Source organism: Anser cygnoides, chromosome 9, assembly GCF_040182565.1.
Source record: "Anser cygnoides isolate HZ-2024a breed goose chromosome 9, Taihu_goose_T2T_genome, whole genome shotgun sequence".
NCBI classification, from domain to species: Eukaryota; Metazoa; Chordata; class Aves; order Anseriformes; family Anatidae; genus Anser; species Anser cygnoides.
Genome location: NC_089881.1, coordinates 18,359,210 through 18,378,322, shown reverse-complemented (window position 1 = coordinate 18,378,322; position 19,113 = coordinate 18,359,210). Strand labels below are relative to the sequence as shown.

General features: G+C 39.9%; 1 protein-coding gene and 1 long non-coding RNA gene across 2 annotated transcripts in view; both read left to right on the top strand.

Annotated features, from left to right (window-relative positions):
* The window catches only part of LOC125182285 (uncharacterized), a 371,668-nt gene extending 356,713 nt beyond the window's left edge, over positions 1–14,955 (top strand). Inside the window, exons 9-10 of the long non-coding RNA XR_010833507.1 lie at positions 9,426–9,497; positions 14,663–14,955. This is a non-coding gene — a long non-coding RNA (uncharacterized lncRNA). The remainder of the gene's footprint in view (positions 1–9,425; positions 9,498–14,662) is intronic.
* A 2,771-nt stretch (positions 14,956–17,726) lies between these two features.
* ATP11B (ATPase phospholipid transporting 11B (putative)) overlaps positions 17,727–19,113 on the top strand; it is a 62,880-nt gene continuing 61,493 nt past the window's right edge. Inside the window, exon 1 of the mRNA XM_048059632.2 lies at positions 17,727–17,998. Coding sequence (XP_047915589.1) covers positions 17,972–17,998 — 27 coding nt within the window. The 5' untranslated portion in view covers positions 17,727–17,971. The remainder of the gene's footprint in view (positions 17,999–19,113) is intronic.

Sequence of the window (19,113 nt, the reverse complement as noted above, 5' to 3'; positions counted from 1 at the left end):
GAAATAAAAAGTTCAAATTCTGTGATCTGAAATAAAGGAATAATTACATTTTGCGTATTAGGAAATCAGTCGCCATTTGCACAAATACGTAGATAAAAGGACAGAAAATTAAACGGGTTCAGTGATAATTCATCTAAGTTGTTATCACTTATAGAAAGTATTAGAGCTCCCATGTGAAAGTCTTAACTGCTGTAAAACTGTTATTTTAACCACAATTATTGATTTATACAGCACAAGTACATAGAGACATGTAGTCACTGAGCTGTGGGCTATTGAGAAGAAATCTTTCAAAATCTCATTTATTTATGCTGTTCAGAGATGGTCCAAAACTTTTATGGAGCAAGGACCTGGCCCCACATCTCAAATGTCCTAGCTCCTATATGATGTAAACCAGTCTTTCTTCCTGTCCCAGTGATTATTTTATTCATTCACTGGAAAACTGTGTCAGCAGGTAGGCTGCATCCCACAAGACTGTGTTGCTCAAGAGTCAGAGCTTTCTTCTAGAATAGAAGTGATGAAAATTCAGGTCTGGCTTTCACTCCTGGCTCAGGTTCCTCTCTTCACTTGGTTTCTAAGGATAACTCCTCCTAAGTGTTTAACATGCTTACAGGAGAGATCTGGGATTGAGACGTGGAAATGAGTAAGAAGGAAATTGGAGTAAGTGAAGCAACTCTAGAGTAACTATGCATCCTTCTGTGAGCTACTGAGCTAATTAACATTTGGGTTGGTTTCCAGGGAATGCAACTGCCCTGTTCTTCTGGGTTCTTTGTATTATGAAAACTGTTGTCTTAGAAGTTTACAAATTTTTACTTGTGTTAGTTACCATTAATAGTTGATATTTATACCTTAGTTCTCCTTCCGCTTGCACTGGTGTAACCAAGGAGTGGTTCTGTGAAAGCAGATCCAGAGCGGATGTAGACCAGCATAGCACTGCCGATTTTTAAGAGTGGCATAGTTCATAGTAACCGTGGATCTGCCCTGTAGAATTATACCAATGTAAAGCATTGCAATTCAGTTCTTGAATTCAACAACTTTATTGACATGTAAAAACTTAAAAATGGAGAAAAGTATCCCATAGTTGTGAGGTCTAGGACTACTTAGCACAAGTATAAAAGGAGAATATTGCAGAAATAATATTGAGTTTGTTAAAGCTTGGGAAGTCATTCTCAATTTCTCCATGGATTACTTGGGCATGTATTTTAATACTATCTTCTTTCTAGCTTAAGTAACATTGAAGTCATGAACCAAAGTAGCAAAAGCAAGAAAGTTCACAGTTAATGGTGACATTGTCCTTAACTTGCCCTGAGCTGGAAATGTGCCTTCATGACACAGCAGAGTACTCTAAGGGCACAACAGCAATCTTAACTCGTGTTTTGCCTCTGGCAGTGTAGAGCAAAAGTGTATGTGTAAAATAACTTAAATACCTTGGTTTTGTTTGAAAAGCAGGACCAGTGAACAAATGGCTGAAATGGGCTGTTAGAGAGGTCCAGTTTCTACACCTCATTTCCTTGCTTAGCAATACTAGCCTGGACTTTCATTTATGCAATGAATTTGGCCAGGGATAAAGAACTGTATGAAGGCTTGATCTGCCATTCATTGTGCTTACCAGCAATGGTTTTCCATGAAGTGCAGTGAATACTGAGTTAGACCCAAAACTAATTAATTTTCCAATAGCTTGTTCTAGAAGTTATTTTTAGTTTATCCTGACCTAGCTGCATTGTCATTTTGTTAAGAGCACTTTGATAGAGTAATTCAATTGGATGTACCACTACACAGCAGAATTCGTAAAGCAACATCTTGTGTAACACAAGAGACATAACAAGAGATACCAGTTAGGAGCTATTGTTTTCATCTGTTCATTGTATGAGATTCTGGGTAACATGAAACAACCATATTTCATGAGTTGAAACAATTCATCAATGTGAAACCAAGCATTCACCAAGCATGGTAAATCTTAATTCTTACTTTTAGCTGCCTCTGCTATAAGGGCACTTTTATATCTTTGAGAAATTTCTTCTATTTCCAAGCCCTCACACCAGGAGGTTTGTGAAGCAGTGGCTGCCTGAAATTCTTCACCCATGGAAAGCAATCTTTTTTTTTCTTTTTTTTTTTTTTTTTTTTTTCCAGCTCCATTACTGAAACTGGATGCAGTTGTTTAAGTTGTTTAGAGATAGCATTTTCTTTTTTTTGGTAGAACTTGATCTGTTGCTGATACCAATACAGAAAGTCAAAACTCAAGTTTCAAGGTTGAAATTTTGGCCTTACTCCTTTTAACAATTTGTTTAGGCTATGATCAGACTGGATAAACATAAGTCACTAGCAGATTTCCTTTGAATCCATCTGCAAGGATTTAAGAAAAAAAATTGCACTTGTCAACATGGTCTTCTGATAGGAAATAACATGTATGTCAAGGAGGCATGAGCCCTGAATTCAGGGGCTCCAGTTTATATTGTGGTACCAACAATGGCAATCTAAATTGATGATTTCTGTTCGATCAGCAGTGGAAATAACAGAGCCTGAAGTCAAGTATCTCCTTGAAGTTATGCATTGTAACAAATTGGCACCTTAAATCTGCACTGAGGCCTCTTAACATAAAGCTGAATGTCTTGACAAGCTTATGTCCACATTAATAACAAATCCTGGTGACACAACCCCTTTAAGAACAGCAATAACAGGTGAAGCCTATTTAGTGGAAGCAATCTGCTTTGTTTTGTTTCAGGCAGAATATTTGGAAAAATCTTTCTATTTTATTCTGCTCACTCTCACATTATCAAAATTCCTAAGAAGAGTATGGTTCAGTCAATATTATTTTAACTAACTTGTTATTATATCTCATTAGTCATTTTAAGAGCTGTCTATTTGCCTAGGATAGTCTGTGCATTATTTTATTTTTATTCTGAAAGACTGCAGTCATCATCTGTCTGTTTATGTGAATGATTAAAGTCTTCAAAGGCTTTGATGGATTTTTTACTCTTTTACTACAATTGCACTCCAAATTTGCAAATTCAGACAAACGTATGTCAATTTGTTAAAACAAAGGCAATTATTAAACAGTAAATAAAATACACTCAACTTGGCTTCTATAATAATGACAGTCTAATGACCCAAGTAGTTTGAGTAGTATAAACAAGGGACGGACAGCAAGTGAGGAAGGCCATAACATCCCTGAAATAGCTCCATCCCCAATTATAAATATTGTGTGGCCTGGATACTTTGTAGAAATTTTTGAGGAACTCTGGTCTCCACAGGCTTTGAAACTGAGGCTGTATTTGAGCATAAATAGTGTTCAGGCACCAGAAACAAAGAACAGGAAGAATTTAAAATGGTCTCTTGTAAACAGGATGTCTGGAAGTTTAACGACATTTAAAATGGCTGGAAGAGTCTCCTGAATTATTTCAGACTTCTCAGTGTAAATGATTGTGCCCTGTTTGTACAGTTTATGACAGACAAGGACAGAAATTCATCACCTCAGTCCCAAGGTGTCCTTGAGCCTGTTGATGCCATTGAGATTCATATTAGCTCTTCTGTGTGCTGCTGAGCACCACGAACCAGAGACGTGCACTGCTGGTGAGATGGCCCTCTGAGAACGATCAGTGAATGTCAAACTCAGAGCCAATATCTCTTTGGGTTTTTCTTTCCCCCAAAGCTGGAATATTGTGTCACATTCTTTCATTCAGATGCTGAATGCAGCCAAGCAGTAGTCAATGATGCAGAAAGTGGTCTGGCTGCCCATGACATTTTTTAAGTTCTCAGAAATGATCAGAAAGCTCCTTGGATGTTGCTGGGGCATGCAATTGGACATCAATACTTTTTCAAAAATACATGAGACTGGCATTTTTTTACCCAATTCTTCACTGTGCTTTAAACCAAAAAAAGATCTCTTTATAACTAGTATCTGAAAATGTATCTTGAGAAATGATGATAATGCTGATTAGTACAGCTTATTGTACAATATTTGTGCTTTACAGTTACTGACCACTCTTCTCTGGAATAGTTCAGCTTGCCTTTGATTATATTTTCCTGCCACATTGAATTTTTCCCTGTGGCAGGTGCAGAACAAAACAGTGAGCAGTAATGCACTTCTTGGGGAAAAGGCAAGTAACTGTATAATTTACTCAGTAGTGTATTTCTACTTACAATTATTGCTAATTAAAAAGAAAAATTCAGTGCAAATTGCATGACAGCACTGTGTAAGATGGGTGCAGAGACAAAACACACATACAACCTGTGTCAAGCATGCTGACAAATGAAGTGTAAAATGCTACTGTTTGTTTATTGACTGCCTGAGCATGCGATGAGCGATTATCTTTACCTCACTAGGTAGCCCAAGGTTTCCAGTGGTATCAGTCTTCCTGTTTGTGATTCATTTGTGCAAACAGTGGAAAGCTGAGCACATAACCATGAAGGCAATTACCGGATTACTTCTCTGCACCTTAATAATGGTGTTGTTTCCCCGTCCCCTTTCCAACCTCAGGGCTGCCTGTCGGGTAGCTGAGGGTGGGACGTTACCCAGCTCCCTCCAACCTGAACACAAGGGGACAGGTCGTGCTTGTAGACCCCATGAATCCCTACTTCCCGGCAGCAGCATTTTTCTAATGAGCTCCCAGGGAGTGGGAATAGAAACCGGATTCACCACAGTGCATCCAGGGCTGCCAAGGGGCGGGAGCAACCTGTCCACCTCCAAGGCAGGGGCTGCATTCATGTATGCATCAGGAGGCTGTTGGAGGGTTGTTTTTAGGGTGTGACATCTTTTTTTTGCTTCCTGTGCAGAGGCACGGGGAAGTCGCAGGGGGTGAGTGAGGCTTCACACCAGCGAGATCGCACCGCAGCTACAACGGCAACCTGAGGCTCTGAAAAAGTAGTCTGGGCCTGCTCTAGGCTCTCCTGAGTACCCCCTCAATGGCACACTGATTTTGATCTGTAGTATTTTACTCTTTATGCTTCTGGCTATCTGATACTCCACAAAGCACAGCCTGCCTGCAAACCAAGCTGGAAGAGCTCTGGAAGAGAAACAAAGCTCGTAGTGAGACCTGTGGAAAGGTTAATCCGTTCAGTGGATTAACACGAAGGTGAAGTAGTGACTAGACAGCAGCTTGTAAATATTTACATAAATAAGACATCTGATAGTACAGGACTGTTTAGACTTTAAAGTAAGATAGATTCCTAAACCCCACGGAGTCAAATTCAGATCAAAGTTTTGCCTCTGTATTTAACAAAGTGGTGATTGGCCACTGGAACAGCTTTGGAAGGGAGGGCTGGACTCCTCCTCACTTGAAGTGATTAAGTAAAGAATTGGTTCTTTTTTCATGTTAAAGAATTAAAATATCTAGTTTCACCACAAAGTAAGGTCTGCAAGTGGGAAGTACTGAGCGACACTGCTGGGCCTGCGGCAGGAAGGAGGTTAGGCTGAGGCCTGCCTGGCCTGTGAAACTACAGTATCACCCACTGCTAAAATAAGGGCTCTAAAATTAACTTAGTGATTCCCCAGCAGCTCTTGAAGGGAGCACTAAAAAGTGAACTGTGGAAACATCATGAAAACATTATGACAAAACACGAAACCCCAATCTCCAAGCTCAGCAGGCCATGGAGGACCCTGATGAGAAGACTGGAACAGAACATTTTCCTACAACCTGCAAAACAACCTGTTGCTTCTTGGTCTGTGTGCAGTACCTCAGAGAGCACCTGTGTGTTGCAGATCTGCAATAAAATACCTGTGATTTTAAGAGTTTATTCTCTATGGTCTTAGTCAAGAGTTGTTAACTTTTGTCAGAACCAGATAAATTGAATTCCACTGGCCATTTGAACAAAATGGAGAGCTGTAAGCAAACAGACAACAATATAATAATGTAGTTTTTTGGAGCCAGTTTGTGACTTCTGTAGGAACACCTTGCATTTCCTTTAATCAAGATGTTAGGAGGATAGGGACTAGGTGACCTTTCACAAAACACTGTTGCTGCAGCCACCTCACTACCCTATGGACTCAAGATGAACAAAAAATTTGAACAAATACAAACAACTAGTTGACTAGCTTTCTTCTGGAGCTTGGTTTAGGTATTAAAATAATTGCACCCCGTTCGCTTTCGTCCTGAATGCTCCTAGTTTACCTAGTTCCTGCATGTGGCTGAGTGCCTGTAGTAGCACCACTAGAGCTTGAGGATGACAGGAGATTCACTTCCATGGATGTTAGATTTGATCTCCCATGAGACTGCCTCTCTCTATCTCCATAGCATTTATTTCTCTTTCCCCTTCCAGTTCAAGCATTATTGTTTAGCCTCTATCAAAAATGAAAAGAATGATGAATTTTTCTCCAGTAAATATGGATCTCTTAGGGTTTTATTTATTATTATCATTATTGTTTCTTTTACTTTTTTACATTGCTCTTAACCTAGCAGCATCATTTTACCACAACAGAAATGTACACACTACAGCTGCAGCCTTAGCTATTTGATCTTATACAGTACACTGTATCCACGTACCAATTTGTAACACGTCCTAAGTCTTGTGGAATTACCCCCATGTGTAGAATTACGTTTGTGTCATATTTATTTAATGATAGATTTGCTAACACAGCACCTTACAAATAGAATTGCAGACTGCATTGCAATCAATCGCTATACACAAACTTCTAGCAAACGGGATAGGATATCTGCCCAGATCATTTCTAGTCAGACAGCTGGGAGTAGTTTTAACTATGCACATCTGTGTGTGTTTAGTCATCTTTTTTAATGTAGCTAATAATCTCGTTTATAAGACTTTTTGGACACACATTAAATGCTCTTCTGTCTCCGATGTGCACTACTAAATGAAGACTGATGTCTTCTCTAGACTTGGAACAAAACTGATGGAAATTTGGTGGGTTCTCAGAAGTGTGGGCCTCTATGTAATTAGGTAAAAAATTCAGTTTCCAGTTAGAGCTGAATTTCTTCTGAGCCTTTGTGTGCATGTCCTTGGAGATGGATTTAGAGAGGTTTCAGCTTAAAAAGGCAGTGTTGAGGTTACCACCTTCTGGCAATGCCTTTCTGGGATGCTTGTAGCTGCAGTTAAGTATAGCAGGCTCTGACCTGCTGTCATACTGGAGTGTATTCTGCTCACCCCCACATCACATATGCCTTGGGGCACATTCGTAAGAGAGAGAATCCTTTTCCTCTATGGTATGTTCAGATAAAATAGCCCCTGGTGGAGGAATCATGTCTGGAAACCCAAGGGACTGAATTTTATACCCTTACTGTGACTTCACTGGTTTACCTAGACTGCTTCCTGGATGACCACCATTCTTAAATCCATTCAAAATACGTAAGTATACCTTTGTCTCCATGAACTTTAACAGAGTTTCCTTGTTTGGAAAACCATTTTATTTAATTTGTGTTTTTAATAGTCACTTGGAATCTGGGAGTACTTGAGATATAAAAACAACTGTTTTTCCATCATGAAATATATTTTAATCCATTGCAGAACTATATCTTGAATGTTTTGGATTTAAGTGGCAGAAACATGTCCTAAAAGTTGAGGTAACCAAAAGAAATCTGGTATGCTTTAAGACACTGATATAAAATATAACATTGTCAAATAAATTAATGATTCAGTATATAATCAATGACTGACATAGGATTCATTCTGGCCACCACTGGAGTCATCCTTCACCATAACTAATATTAATGTCCTTTCTTCACAGTTCTGGATGAAAAATAAAATGAGTATAAAAAAATGACAGTATTTCTTCAGCTTTAGAGGTAACTTTCATATTGTCATTACAATCTCCAACTGTCATAAATCAAACAAGATGTGCATCAGTTCATTTCTGTGTACGCTTCTTGCTTTATGGTTAAAAGACTCTATTCTTCAGAACTGCCAGGACAGAAAACTTTAGCTACTCAATTATTTGAGAGCTTTTCTGTTATAGGAGATACTAACAGAAACTGTTGCTCAGCTGTATACCATTATTGTCACTCTAAAGGGCACTGGCAACTGAAAAATATCTGACAAATTGACAACTTGACAGGGACACGAGATGGTGAATTAATCTACCTTGGCAGAAGGCTGTTGGTGAATATTTAAATAGGTTAACAGTCAACATTAAAGCCCTGAAACCAAATACGGGCTGGCAGGAGAAGAGAACAGGTAAATCTGATATCTAAATTATATTCTTAATAGTGTTCTTTAACCTCAGAATGAAAACCAGATTCTCAAATCTGAACTAAAAGAGTTGATTAATCTTTCCTTACATATTCTTTGCTGAGCAATAGTTCTTCTTTTAAGAGGGATTTTTTCCTTTAATTTATGTGTGCTTTCATATAGGCAAATTCCAACCTCCTTATACACCTAAAAGATACATGGGTTCAAATAGATGGGTTAAGTTCAAGAAAAAAAAATCCACTTAATCTATTAAGAATAAATAAACCATATTTGAATTGGTTTTGATAAAAATTTGAACGTGCTCATAGGTCCCTCCGTTTCTCTGATCATTATCCCAAAATGCCATGAGAAATGTATGCTGTCTGACAACATATGACTGACAGACATAGTGGTTTTACAGCCTAGGTTTGTATTCCTGAGGTTGCATAAATCTAATACGTAGCTGGAAATACGACAAAATGAGAAAAAGTGAAAAAGGAACATAAGGGATCTTAGCAACTGTGTAGATGATCTAACCACAACTGTTAACTGCTGTACTTTGTGGGTCACCTGCAATATCTTTTTGGCAATAAACAGGAGGGCTAACTCAGCTGGCACCACATACCTTTACCTTGCAGAATATCATTGAAAATGCACAAGTTAGGCAACGCACTTTGTCATATCAGTTTCAGGTACTTTCAGGTGGCATTTCTCCAAAGGGATGATACAGTTCAATAACAATGGTTTTAGCCATCTGTGTGCTCTGTAATAAATTCTTTGACTATTCCAGAATCCTGTTTATCTCAAGAAATGCTCCAGGGCATTGAAAACTGTTTTCTATGGATAACTCAAATCCAGGTTAATAATAAGGGTTGGTGCTGGTCAAATCAATTTTCATTGTGAAAATGTAAGAGTGGTTCTTGTGGGAATCTCTTCTGGGTCCAATACTAATCAGTATTTTCATTAAGTATTCAGATTAGGGAATACTGTGTTACTGTATTTGCAGATGCTACCAAGGTGGGAGGCATTCTGAAGGTGAGCAGAACTCAAAACATCAGTAAACTAGATAAATAGTCTGGGTAGTGCTAAAAAAAGCAATCAATGACAAAGTGGGAATTAGTCAAGAATAATAAATTGCATGAATATTAGATATAAAGTGGCTGCAGGGGAAAAAAATGTTCAAAAATGTCATAGTGGGGCATACATTGACCAGTACTCAACAGTGTAATAGTTACGGAAAAAAAAAAATATCTTGTTATGTCTTATACAAATGTATGCAAGATAAGTGAAATGATTTTTTCCATTCTGTGCAGCACAGATAAGGCCTCAGTTAAAGTATCAGCTTTGTTTGGTACTTGGCAATTTGGAAAGGACGTGGCCAGCTGGTAAGTCCAGATGCGAGCAGGTAGGAGTGTGGGGCTGGAAGACCTGTGCCCATTTTATTTTCTAGAATACAGTTGCTTAACTCAAAACTGATTTCAGTGATGTTGAACGTATTTTTGTGGAATGATCACAAAATGAACAAACAGCAAAACAAAAGGAAATTGTTATTTAAAAACCATGAAATGCTATTGTTGTGTTTGCTATTGCTCCTCATCTAATAATATATGTTTGAGTACTGTATGCTGAGTTGCTCCCTTACATTTCAGCATGGGACTGTAGTATCAGCCATGAAATCTATAGAGTATCAAGTGGCTAGTAAGTTCATTATTCAAAAGTCTGTACTGTTAACCATAATCTCATATTAGACTTGAAGCCTCCATATAATTAATACAAGTAATCCTGCCACCTGATCCATCATTATCATCATGATGCTACAGTCCCAGTTGTGAAACCAAGAAGCCTGATTTGTGTGGAAAGTGCAATAGCAGTAATTAAATTAATCGGTGTTACTGGAAAAGATCAACACCTGAGTTCTTATTAACATTGTCAGGCACCAAGTTTTTGACCGCCTGTGTTCTTTTAGCCTCTGACCAGATAATATTAAATATCACAACACTAAAGGTTAGTTATGCAAGGCAAAAGAACACTTAGTTAATCTGTGTGGATTCCACAGAAAGAATTACTATAAATATACATTTCAATTTGTAAATACACTTACAGTGATTGTGTTGGTTTTCTTCCAGATATATTTTAGCAAACATATTCATGGGTAGGCATGATAGTTAATTAATTAATTGATTGATTGATTGAAACAAACACAGAGAATATTTGCAGGACCCTTACTCACCATTTTATAAATGTGTATATTCTTTGCTTAAGAACTATATATATATGTTTTAGCAAGCAAGAAAAAGAAGGGATAATATATCAAATGTAAAACAGCTCTTTCTTTGAGTCATTTCAAAGAATAACTCGGGTAATATCTACAGAGTAGGGATAAGCCTCCAGTGGCCTAGCACTGTTCCCACTCAAGTTAATGCAAACTCAGTCATTTATTTCAGCCAGACAATCTCACAGCTATTTTAGCAATTAGGTTCATGTAATGAATTAATTGCATAAAATTATAAGCAATTGGTAGACAAATACAAAGAAATGAAATTAACTGGATAAATTATATGCTGTGAACCACTTATCTGTAATACTTAGCTTTTGGTACTGTGAAGTATTTCAAATAAATGATACAATTCAATAAAAGGGACTTTTTCATTGAAATTAAAAAAAAAAAAGCCATAAGGTTATTTAATTGATATGTGAATGATTTTATGAAGTTTTTGGTGTATTTTTATGAAGCTTGTAAAATCCTAAACATCTTCTGGAAATACATCACAAAACATACAATTATCAGTGCTCTCTCCCTTGCTCTTCTGAGTCTAGCGTTTAAGCCTGTCCAGGATCATGTCCCTTCTGGTTATTTTTCACTGAGCCAGTGAATCATCTCTCATTATACCAGTGCCACCAACCCTACAGTAAAATCAGAAACAAGGTCACGTTGCTCACAGAGAATTTAGTGCTCTAAAGCTAGAATTGATCCTTACAAATTAGTTTGTTTATAGTTATCTTTGGTATCTTCTAGCTACATTGAACTATGGATTGTAGGCATATCCTCAGCCCGCCTCTACAGATATTATTAAAAATTGGTATTCAAGTAAGGATAGAGTCAAAAATGTTTAAAGACCTCTAGATTTTTTTTCCAATAGCTAATTCAGCAGGGTGAAGCTCAACATCTCACAAGATTGGGCCCCAATATAGCAATAGCATCAGTAAAGTACCTTTGTTGTGATCATACAGTACCATAAAGAAGCTGACAGAAAGCTACATATGATCCCAAACCAGACCTCTGATTCTATGACAACATTGTCAACTAAAAACTTATGCTTTCAAAAAGAGACAGGAGATTAGGAAAGGAAAATAAAAATATGCAGGGAAATCACCAAATATGGGAGACTTATAGAATTACAGCTGCAGCAGACCTAGATGGAGAAAGTGAGATAGCAGAAAAAGGATTAGGATTAGGATTGCTTATGCACTTATATAACATTTGTTCTAAATTTGATTACAGTACTCAGTAAAATGAGAACTCAGTATTCATCATGCACAGCACATTTCACATGTTGGGATCATCATTTACATTTGCAAAAATAATTACGAATCATCTGTAAAATGTTCTAATTATATTAATCAGCCGATGTTTTGCTGTACTTTGAAGACATTAAGCATTGTAAGAACTTCAGATGTAGCAGCCATATGTTTCTTTGTCTCATATGGCTGCAGGAACATCATCTGTCATGTTCACAGCTATTTTTTATTTTGTTGGCTTCAGAGATTGCAAACATCCCTGCATGATAGTTACATTACTGCACCCTATTTCAAAACTAGAATATCAGAAATGGATTTTTGAAAGTAAACTCAAATTATGAGTACCCAGTTTCAGATTTACAAAGCTTCAGTTTAAGAAGGACTAAACGCTTCCTGTGATTTTATTCATTGCTGTGGTTAGTTCTGAAATTTGACTCTGAAATTATAGGCAGGTTTTTGAAACTCTGAGCCTACGTGACTTTCTTGTAGCTCGGCCAGAAGTGCAGTGTGGTGGTCTTGTGGTATCTGTAGTATCATAATCTGTCACTAGACTATATATATACTTTAAAACCAGCTTGTTATATGAAATACAACTTGTGCTAAAAACTGTCTTTTAATTACTCCATCCTAAAGGCCAGAAAAGTCCCATTCCCCAAGAACAGCGTGCCACACTTCAGGATGTTGAAATCAAAATAAAGAGGAGGAAAACAAAAAATAAACAAAAAAATACACCCCACCTTAGAACAGTTCCTATTCAGTGTACATCAGTGCTAACCTAAAGTAAATTACAAGGGCCTGGGGGTGAGGATAGCATGCCTGAAGTGCACAAACCAGCATGGGGTGCAGCAAGGGCCAGGGGCTCTCAGGTGGTAGTGGAGGGTCCCCAGAATAACAGGGCAGGACTGTACTGGCCGGGTGCATCCCACTGCATCCTATGGTGTGTCATTAGGGAAGGATGTACAGCCCCAGACTGAGCTGAAATGAAGTCTCCAGGCCCATGGGCAGGATGGGGAGAGGCTCTAGGGGTGCTGCTGCGGTACAAGTAGGTCTACTAGCACCCTCAGGACCCTGAGGGGGTGAGAGAGGTGTACAGCTGTTTGGAGATGACATGGCATTGCATGGCATTGCTGGTGATGCACCTACACCTCTACCAGCTAGTGGTATGATTCATTTACAACTTCTGAAGTGCCAAAAACTTTACTGTAAACATTGTACTGAAAGGAAGAAGTATTTTTGCCAGCTTATTTTCTTTGTTAAATGCTGTTAGTAAATGCTTTTGCTGTATAAAATGCATCTCTTTTAGAAAAACCTGCTTTTACAGCTGTGCTAATGAACAGCCTCTAGTGTTGACTAAGTGCAAGCTAGCGACTTTTTCTTGAGCTGTGAGACCTTCTCATACCCACTGATATAACTGAAACTTGTGTTCATGGCCAATGTTGGCAAAGATCTTGTATTTTGTCCTTTAAAGCCCAAGGTGACTGTATCACTTTTAGATGAGGCACTGAAATTTTCTTTACCAGTCAAAGCCGTCTCTGCCTTGTTTGCTAAGGCATTTGCTTAACTCCAGACACACTGGAGCCCTGTGCTTTTATCATAGATGTGTCTGAGGGGGTGAGTAACCATTATTTTTTAAGGTTACATAAAGCAGCTACAGAGTTAGAGTCACCACCCACCAGCTTAATCTCCCACACTCCTGAGAAAGGGATAAATTCACCTGTTTCAGGGAATATCCCATCACTTGCCATTGATGCATATGCTGAAATGGTGATGAGTTGGTGGAAACCACTGAATGAAAGGCACTCCCAAATTGTTTTGCCTTTATCCTTGGATGAGGTGAGAGAAGATTCTTGAAGAGGAACCTGTGTAATCACAGCCCATTGTGGCTGGAAGTGTTAAGATCTATAGGCACCCAAGTCAGGTTTTCAGTACTGAGGTTGGCTACAACCCAGCCAACAGCACAGCAAGAAATACCTTGAGGAATATCTACTTTGTAATTTGAGTGTAGTGTAGGAACATCTGAGCTAGTTTTGTATGAGCTAACTCAAACACTAGAAAAGCTGAGCCCTGGAAACATAAAAACTGTAGTATAGATGTACCCTTAGTTACGACAAGCTTACTTCATACCTAAATCCCAATGAGATTTAGGAAAAAAAAAAAAAGAAAAAAAAAAAAAGCTCTTTCCCACTTACGTGACTTGTACAGTTTGCACCAGAAGGTGCTCTCAGAAAACCTCCATCAAATTCAGTAGATTGAACAGTCCTCAAGGACACGGGAAACAGAGATGTTCAACCTCTACATGAGGGTGTTTGAAATCCCATATCCCGCTATCCAGAGAATGTCATTAGCAGATTTTACACTGTTTTGCATTAAGCTGTTAAGGCGAGAAAGAGTGTCTAGAGCCATAAACAAAATTTATCTGTATCTTCCCCATAAGATCTCAAGCTGCTTTTCAGAGTACCGTACCTAGGTGTGTCAGTGTTTGTATTACAGTAGTCACGGTGGTGTCCTAGGAGAGTAGTGTCAAGAGACCTATACACTCCTAACTGCGTCTAAGCATTTCTATTTTATTTATTTATTATTTATTTAATTTTAGGAATTCAATCTTTTATTACTTACCTAGTGGTCTTAACTGAGATGCTACAAAGCAAGGAAAAAACATTCCTGGTAAAAGATATTATTAGATTAGTGTTTGTTAAGAAATCCCAACAGTGAGATGCATTCTTTTCTGCCTGGCAAGTTTTTACAAGGGCTAACCATGATGCAATATATGGATGTGTCCAATAATCACTTGATCATATAAATTACAAAAGTAAATTCTTGTAAGAGGATGAGTATACAAATGAAGTAGTTGGAAAAGTGTTTTTTTAGGGGACAGGGAAAGAATTTTAAATTTGCTTAGACTAGTTCAGAGAATGCTTAGCAAGAAGAAATAACAAAATAATGCACTTTTGTTTAGATCTAGTAACAGTCTTGGAAACATCACCTTTTAGCATGTACATCCTGTAATTTGATCTGATCTTATCTCTTGCAGGGTACAAAACAGGAATAACAAATCACACACAAGGTTTGCCTTTAAAAAGCTCAGCTCATTTTTTAAGACATTTTTACTTTTCTCCTGAAGAAAGACTGGTTGCTCTAGGCTAGAATTCACATGTGTTTAGATGAAGGGCCTTGTGACTGAAAGTAAGCCACTGATTATCTATATATAATTGGTGCTTCAGCCAATAAGTGAATGTCTGTGGAATAAAGATGCCTAGAAGAAACTCTGTGTTCCTTAGACACCGCTTTTTCTCTACAAATTAGAAACAAAATGGGCATTTTTCTAGTTAGCGTACACTTTTAATTCATAGCATAGTTACTGAAGTAAATAATGCATAGATTAAAATACTCACTTAAAGAAATGACAAAATAATAAAAAATCAAAATAACAAGTGATAGGAATTATCCACCAGGAAAACAGTGAATTCTGAGGACCTGTTACTTGTCCTTTGCGACACAGACCTACATCCCTGCTCCTGTCCTCTTAGTGCTTTTGTTTCTATATTTGTTTGCTTTCTGTTTGGCCCCATAGGACACAGGTGCTCCCTGGCTGCATTGCAAAACCTGGGCTGCCTTCCTGCCACGTGACCCAGTGCTCCAGAGCACACTGGCCTATTTGCTAACGTGTGCTTCATTTCCATTGCAGCAGCAACCTGGGTTGTGGCTGGTGCATCCAGGGATGTGACAGGGGAAAGGGTTCAGCTACAGAGAGAGCTCTTTCAAGTTTTTAAAGGCAGGATTGCTGGAGGCCATTCACTTTCTGGCATCAGTGCTGCACATCACTGCATGACCTTACGTACTGTATGGAGCCGTACAGCATGCCAACACTTCACCAGCTCCCACTGAAGAATAGCCCCCAAACACCACTCAAGAATAATGGAAATATATGAATGCACAAGAGCAAGCCCAGGGAGTAAGGTTCATGCTTTCATGTTCAGGAAATGGTTCTGTGGTTTCCAATGTTTAATTTTATAAACCTAGATGTAGTGCCATTGATTATGTAAGAATTAATCATGCACATATAATTAAAAGCTTACTGGACCTAATATTTGTGTGTGTTTCTATATTTGTGTACACATTTTTATATCAGACAACATTTGTGTCCTCATCTTGCTAAACAAACATCTGAAATCATTGCTCTTGTGGATATTTAACTGGAAATCTTGGAGTCTAATCAAGAAAGCCTTAGCAATGGTTTAAACCTAATCTTCAAATCTGAAGGCGATGTTTCGTTCTGCAGTTGCTTTTTTTTCGGTGTAAGACAGCTGTGTGAATTCAGGTGAGACTTCAGGGTAACACTTTAAAGTGGGGTGTCCAATATGGGAACCTTTTTACTTAAAGACAGTTGACCTTTGATTTCAAAAGTACTAGAATGTTATTGGTGCATCAATATCTAAGTTGGCTATTCTGCTTCCCTTTTTTTCTCCTGAAAACTACCTTTCAAGGGTGATATGAAACTTCATAAATATCTAGCATGGGCTTTGGAACAATTTAAAAGGTGCAAAGTTTCACTAGCAAGAATGCTAGGCAAGGATACTCTTCTAATGGAATTTTGCCATATATTGGAAAGAAATGGGGTCAGAGTCTTCTGTGGCACACAGCAAAATAACTTCATCCTATCCATATACTTTCATCCACTAAAATATATATTTTGAAGTGAAAAATATAGACCACAAAGTTCAAACCATTCATAAACTGCTTTCAGGTGTGGTTTTTTTTTTGTTTTTCAGTGCCAATAGTACTATTACAGCAATGTGGAACAGGAAGCACAAAGTAGCTTTACGTAATGCAACCGTGAGCAGTGGAAATACAGGCTTGAAGAAAGTGCAACTCAAATTTAAATTTGGCAGGGACACAGCAGCAAATATACTTACACTTCAGAGAAATGGCATGCGATTTTTAGAGTCTTGTGGTCAGGATGCTGTTTTATATCTTATCAGCAAGGAGGAGCAGGAGAACAGTGAGTGTATCAGCCAAGCTTTGGCTGGAGGCCATCCTCCAGGCAGTCTGCCACAGCTATGAAATCACTGTTATTTTAGACTTCACATTAGATGAATAGGGTAGTGCAAGCTGTTTGAAATTCAGCTTTGATGTATTTAAATGTTTTGAAATAATGGCTAGCATTTAATATGGAGTTTTGCTAACATTAGCTTTCATAAGTGCCTGATAAAAACAGTCTTATTCCCTACTGTTTAAAGGCATTTCTCTAATTAAATGCAGGTGCTTAAACGATAAGCATTCACCACAAGATTCAGTTGTTCAGACGTTATATCATCCATCTTAAAGGCTGAATTATATCCTAAATTTCAAACTGCATACTAAATACTTCATAAGCTCTATGACAGATATGATTGTGATTTGTTGCTATCTAACGTAATTAGCTGGAAGCAAATGGGGATGGCAGGAATGGTATTCTGATCCGCATACTCAGCAAGACTTTTCTTTAAGTCAGTGTCAAATTTGTCGCCGACTTTAGTGGCAACAGTATTTGGTCACAAATACCCAGGTCTTTACTGCTTAAAGTAATCGCCTTTAATTCTTAGCATGTTGGCCTAGAGGCTGCAGGCCTGTGTCGGTGTATGGAAGCATTTGAGGCCGAACACAGTTTTGTTTTTACGAGTGGTTGCTCTTTCGGAGCAAAATGGAAGCTATGGAAGAGATCACTGCCTGGCAGCAACACCTTTCACCACCCAATTTTAACCTAAAAGTGGTTTAGCACAGTACTGCCAGGATCACAAAAAGAGAGAGGAAAGTGCCAAATCCTTCCAGCACACGTAGCTCGCTTTGAGATACCAACACACCGCGTGCTAGTTCTGAAGTTTAAATCACCCATCATCAGGCAGAGATTACATAAACACACAACCCCTTTCCAAAACCTTTATTTTACATCACGCGCTTATTTTTTACAAGAAAACAAAGACAAAACTGACGAAGCTGCCGAGTATTTTTCACACTTCGCTACAAACACCGAGGCTGGGGGCCCGGGGCCGGCCGCCCCTTCCTCCCCGCCTGCCTCCCCTCAGCGCTCTCCCTCACGCGTCACTTCCCGAGGGCGGGCCGCAGCGCCGCCAGCCGCCGGGGCTCAGCGGCGGCCCTGAGATGGCGGCCGCGGGGCAGCGGCAGCAGCAACGGCGGCGGCTCGGGGCGCCGGGGGGGCTGCGCCGCTCCTAATCGGCGTCGGGCCCCCGTGCCATGGGGACGAGCCGCGGCGGGCGGCTGGCCTGAGGCGGCGACAGCGGAGGGAGCGGTGACAGCCCAGCGGGGGGCCCCGCCGCGGGGGCCGCGACCCGCGCCGCCGGGGATGTGGCGGTGGGTCCGGCAGCAGCTGGTAGGTGCCGGGGGGCCGTGAGGAGGGGTCTGGGGGGGGTCGTGAGGAGAGGCCGGGGCTGGGGGCGGCAGCAGCGGCGGGCGTGAGGGAGGGGGTTCTGGTCCTGCCGGGATGGGGACGGGGGGCTGCAGGGCGCAGCTGCGGGCTCCCTCACTGCTGCTTATAATTTTTAACGTGCTCATCGTTTTTAACAAGATCACGGGCTTTTGGGGAGGTTTTAGGGTTTTTTGTTTGTTTGTTTTTTGGTGGTGTTCTTTATTGTTATTTTTTCCCTTGAAACCACGCTGGCGCTGAGGAAAGCGGGTTTCTTTACCTGGGGGCCCCTTCGGGAGGGTTCCCCCAAACTTCTTTTCGCGGAAGAATGACGGGGCCTTCTGCTGCACCGATACTTTCCAAGCTTCCTCCTTCACGTTGCGAAATCGTTAGAGGCTTGCTTTCCACCTGCCGGGCCGGCGTCGCACTTCTCCTACCTGAGAGTCGGGCAGCCTCACCGCTGTGGGTGTGCAAGGCTTGGAAAGTGATGAGAAACGGAGCAGAACGTGACAGAAGAGGCTTTGCAGGGGGAAAGCCCTCCAGAGCGGCTGCTTAAGGCTTGGAAAGTGACAAGAAATAGAGCAAAACGTGACAGAAGGGGCTTTTCAAGGGGGAAAACCCTCGAAAGCAGCTGCGGTCAGAGGCTGCCTCCCTTCAGATGGGTGCCGCTCGGCGTGCGGGTGCCGTGTCGTGCCAGGGCAGAACCGTGCAGCCGTGGCTGTAACGCCTGCGATGCCGTGGCAGGGAGATGCATCGCGGTTGGCAGTTGTGATCGAAGTGCTGGCTGGCTTCCTGCCCCTCTCTTGTATTTCCTCACGGAGAGAAATTATGGCTATAAGCTCCATTTACAAACTTGTTTTTATATATTTGTTAGAGTTGCTTTACATCAAAGGCATTGCCCAGGTTTGTCCAAAAACTTACATTAGTTAGGCTCTCATATTTTAGTGGCTAAGATATTTGTCTCATTAGTGATTACTTTAATGTTACATCACTTTTTATAAAAATTGATTTTTTTTCCATTCTTCCCCTCTCTCCGCTACCATGGTCCAAAGCAAAGCCAAAAGCTTTTGAGTACATTCACT